Here is a 4863-nt window from a genome sequence, read left to right on the forward strand (position 1 = left end):
AAACAATGAGGTCGTTTCAACACTGATAAACAAACAATGAGGTCGTTTCAACACTGATAAACAAACAATGAGGTCGTTTCAACACTGATAAACAAACGAGGTTGTTTTAACACTGATAAACAAACATCGATAAACAACAACGAGGTTGTTTTTACACTGATAAACAACAACAAGGTTGTTTCAACACTGATAAACAACAACAAGGTTGTTTCAACACTGATAAACAACAACAAGGTTGTTTCAACACTGATAAACAACAACAAGGTTGTTTCAACACCGATAAACAACAACAAGGTTGTTTTAACACTGATAAACAAACATCAATAAACAACAACAAGGTTGTTTCAACACTGATAAACAACAACAAGGTTGTTTCAACACCGATAAACAACAACAAGGTTGTTTTAACACTGATAAACAAACATCAATAAACAACAACAAGGTTGTTTCAACACCGATAAACAACAACAAGGTTGTTTTAACACTGATAAACAAACATCAATAAACAACAACGAGGTTGTGTAACACTGATAAACATAATGTGAAGTGAATCTGATTTTATGCTAAAATGACTTGCCATAAAAGTATTTACAAGTTTAACATTTGTTTGTTTGATGTTAAAGCCCAGCTGACAGACCTGCTGCTCTGTTAATAAAGCAGCTGTATCAGGTGGGGATCTGTACCTGCTGATGAATCAAGACCTGAACCTGAGTCTCAGGTGTGAGGACTGAGGACTGACCCTGCGATGTAGAACCAGGCCTTCTTCTTGGTGATCAGGTCCCAGAGGAGCGCAGAGTTCTCCTTCACCCGGTGCTGAACGTAAACCTTCTCCTCCTGAACAAACACAATTCAGCTGAGCTGTGAGGCTCCGCCCACAGACCACACCTGTCTCACCTGTCCTCCCACAGACCCACACCTGTCTCACCTGGTCTCTGGAGAAGGCAGTGAAGAGGAGCAGATGTCCAGCCTTCATCATGTCCTCCCACTCAGAGGAGAAGAAGAAGTCTTTGGACTCAGAGCGACAGCCGAAGAACAGAACATTACCTGAGGAGCAGAGAGAGGACTACAGGACCTGGTCTGGACTACAGGACCTGGTCTGGACCACAGGACCTGGTCTGGACTACAGGACCTGGTCTGGACCACAGGACCTGGTCTGGACTACAGGACCTGGTCTGGACCACAGGACCTGGTCTGGACTACAGGAACTGGTCTGGACTACAGGAACTGGTCTGGACTACAGGACCTGGTCTGGACCACAGGACCTGGTCTGGGCCACAGGAACTGGTCTGGACAGCAGGACCTGGTCTGGACTGCAGGACCTGGTCCGGACTGCAGGACCTGGTCTGGACCACAAAGACTCACCAGTCTTTCCCTCCATCAGTCTCTCCTGTAACAGGGACCTGAAGGGGGCCACTCCAGTTCCTGGTCCCACCAGGACCACGGGGGTGTCTGGGTCTGTGGGGAAGCGGAGACTCCCCTTCTTGACCCACAGGGGGACCGAGACCTCCCCTGCAGGAGACAGGACAGGGTTCAGACTGAGGACAGAGAACCTGTAAACTGGTTGTGGGTTTGAGTCCAGGAGGACCTTGTTGGGGGTCCAGAGAGGCCAACCAGGAGGAGCAGAGACCCCGCCTGGGTCTGTGCAGCTTGGTCCTGTACTGGACCACAGCCACGAGGATCTGGAGCCGGTCCGGATGAGCCTGAGCACAGAGACTCCTGTTATTACTCTGGACTGGGTTCTGAGGTTCTGCTGCAGGGTCCAGAACCTTCAGAGACGAGGCGATGGAGAAGGACCGGGCCTGGATCTCAGGGAACAGGTCCAGGAGGTAGTCCACTTTGATCTCAGCTGTGGTGTGAGGGAAATCTGCCAGAACCTGAAACAAGAAGGAAACCAGCTGACTGGACCAGAACCGGACCCTCAGCCTGGCTCAAACCGGGTCAGGACCGGGGCTCACCTCCAGCGCGGTGCGGCGGGGGCGGGTGCAGTAGGCGTGCAGCTGGTCCTGACCCGACGCCGAGCAGAACTCCCAGAGCTTGTCCCGCTCCAGCTGGTGGGAGGAGAAACAGGCCAGCTGCTGGAAGAAGGAGCGGCGCGGCACCGAGCTCAGGTCCAGGTGGCGCCGCAGCAGGAGGCGCAGCGAGCACGGCTGAGGGAGACCCGCCGGTACTGAGGAGGACAACACACACCTGAAACCTGGACCAACAGAACCGGTTCAGTCCGCTCACAACACACACACACCTGCCCAGGTCCCTGTGGGGCTGAGAGTGAAGCTGGAGTCCGGGTCCAACCGGAGCAGCTGACAGAACCGCTCCACGTCTTCTTCTGCGTTACACGGTCGGATCAGAACCACGTCTCCGGCTGAGAACCTGCAGAACATCGAGAGAAGACGGCTCAAACCCAAGAACCGGGTCCGGATCGGATCAGAGCCGGGATGAGACGATGGTTCCGTACTCGATTCTGGACCCGGAGATGTCAAACTCTATGAGCCGGACGTCCTGGAAGTGGGTCGGGTCCGTTACCCTCCTGTTGGACACCATCCTGGCAGGAAAGGGACAGGACTGAGACGGGACCGTTTGGACCGGGTGGATCCTCAGACCCGAGTCTGGCTCCGGTTTATCATCCAGGAAGTGGAAGGAGAACGACGGGGGGAGTCTGAAACAAACAACCAGTGTTTACAAAACAAACAAACAAAAACAAACAACCAGTGTTTACAAAGCAAACAACCAGTGTTTACAAAACAAACAAACAAAAATAAACAATCAATGTTTAAAACAAACAAACAATCAGCGTTTACAAAACAAACAAAAACAAACAACCAGTGTTTACAAAACAAATAAACAAAAACAAACAACCAGTGTTTACAAAACAAATAAACAAAAACAAATAACCAGTGTTTACAAAACAAACAATCAGCGTTTACAAAACAAACAACCAGTGTTTACAAAACAAACAAAAACAAACAACCAGTGTTTACAAAACAAACAAACAAACAACCAGTGTTTACAAAACAAACAAACAAANAAACAAACAACCAGTGTTTACAAAACAAACAAACAAACAACCAGTGTTTACAAAACAAAAACAAACAACCAGTGTTTACAAAACAAACAAACAAACAAACAACCAGTGTTTACAAAACAAACAAACAAACAAACAACCAGTGTTTACAAAACAAACAAAACAAACAATCAATGTTTAAAAACAAACAAAAACAATCAATGTTTAAACAAACAAACAAACAAACAATGTTCAAAAAAACAATCGTTTAAAAACAATCGATGTTTAGAAACAAACAGTTTAAAAGCATCCGATCAATGTTTACAAACAAACAAACAATGTTTACAAACAAAACAAATGTTTACAAACAGGTAACATTTATAAACAAACAGAGAAGTTTTCTGTTTCTCACGAACAGCAGGACTCAGWCTGAGTTGGACTCACGGCTCGTCGTCCCTCACAGGGTCCAGTTCTGCCAGAGACGGGTTCAGAACCAAGACCTGGTCCCAGAACGAGGAGAACCACGGGTCGATGACGGCGTCCGGTCTGTTGTAACAAACAAACGAGCTTTAACATCAGCTGAAGGTTTGAAAACAAGACGGAGGGGTTCTGGTTCTGGTTCTGGTTCTGACCCCAGATCGTGCTGATCGTCTGCCAGACCCACAGGGACCAGCATGTGGACCCCCAGCTGCAGGAGGCGCTTCTGGAGCTTCTTGGCAACAAAATTAAACCTGAAACAAACAGAAGAAAGATTCTGACACAAGTGAAGGTTCTGCAGGTCCGAACGGATCAGAACCAAACCAAACGAAGAACAATCATGAAATAAAATCAGAACCAAGTCCGACTCATGTTGGACCTGCAGGACTCACTTTGGGTACGAGGAGTCCCCCAGACCCAGGACCGCACAGTCCAGACGGCTCAGAGAGCCGGCAGGTAAAGACTTCCTGAAGAGAAACCTCCAGAAGTTCTGCAGAGGAAACAGAACCCGACCGGGTCAGATTATAATCTCAGATTATTATTTCAGATTGGTACTTCCAGATTATTAATTCAGATTATTGTTTCAGATTATTATTTCAGATTATAATTTCAGATTATAATCCTGCAGTCAGACAGTACCTTCATGTTGTCAGGAGGTTCTCCTTCTCCTGTCGTGGAGCAAACAAACACCACCAGAGTCTCTGAGATCAGGTCCACCTGAAGAAACACAACAATGAGTCCGGACCTCTGCTGATCCAGAACCAGGACAGTCTGGATCTTAGGGGGTCAGGTTTTTGTTGGTCTGGACTTGTGGACCTATCGGGTCTGATGATGGATCCTGGTTCTGAGAACCCAGCCTCACCACATTGTAGCTGTCCAGGGACATGACCCGGACCTTCAGCCGCCTCCTCTGAGCCTGCCGGGCCAGCCTGTGGGCCGTGTCCTGGGCGGTACCGGTCTGACTCCCATACAGAACCAGCAGGTCCGGACCGACCATCCTGACTGAACAGAACCACAAAATACAGACTTCTGGATTTAAACACTGAAGATGTAGTTTAACTGTTTCTGAAATTAAACCTCTTATTTTACTGTTATATAAATATTACGTCATAATTCTACACTTTTATACATAAAACTATTACTACAGTTATTATAACAGTGGAATAATTTTTAATTGAAACTTTCTCATTGACACTGGGTCCTGTGGCTAGCTGCTAACAACCAGCTGCTAACAACCAGCTGCTAACAACCAGCTGCTAACAACCAAGCTGCTAACAACCTAGCTGCTAACAACCAGCTGCTAACAACCAGCTGCTAACAACCAGCTGCTAACAACCTAGCTGCTAACAACCTAGCTGCTAACAACCAGCTGCTAACAACAGGGACAG

General features: G+C 47.4%; 1 protein-coding gene across 1 annotated transcript in view; it reads right to left on the reverse strand.

Annotated features, from left to right (window-relative positions):
- Window positions 1–4477, reverse strand: part of ndor1 (NADPH dependent diflavin oxidoreductase 1) — a gene marked incomplete at its 5' end in the record, with an annotated part of 6104 nt that extends 1627 nt beyond the window's left edge. The window contains 13 exon segments of the mRNA XM_014029214.1: window positions 740–834; window positions 926–1044; window positions 1363–1509; window positions 1586–1700; window positions 1767–1874; window positions 1956–2167; window positions 2240–2367; window positions 2453–2653; window positions 3443–3544; window positions 3631–3729; window positions 3868–3965; window positions 4115–4192; window positions 4338–4477. Of these exon segments, the coding sequence (XP_013884668.1) occupies window positions 740–834; window positions 926–1044; window positions 1363–1509; window positions 1586–1700; window positions 1767–1874; window positions 1956–2167; window positions 2240–2367; window positions 2453–2653; window positions 3443–3544; window positions 3631–3729; window positions 3868–3965; window positions 4115–4192; window positions 4338–4477 (1642 nt within the window).
- Window positions 4478–4863: the final 386 nt, after the last annotated feature.

This window comes from Austrofundulus limnaeus, unplaced genomic scaffold (assembly GCF_001266775.1).
Source record: "Austrofundulus limnaeus strain Quisiro unplaced genomic scaffold, Austrofundulus_limnaeus-1.0 Scaffold869, whole genome shotgun sequence".
NCBI classification, from domain to species: Eukaryota; Metazoa; Chordata; class Actinopteri; order Cyprinodontiformes; family Rivulidae; genus Austrofundulus; species Austrofundulus limnaeus.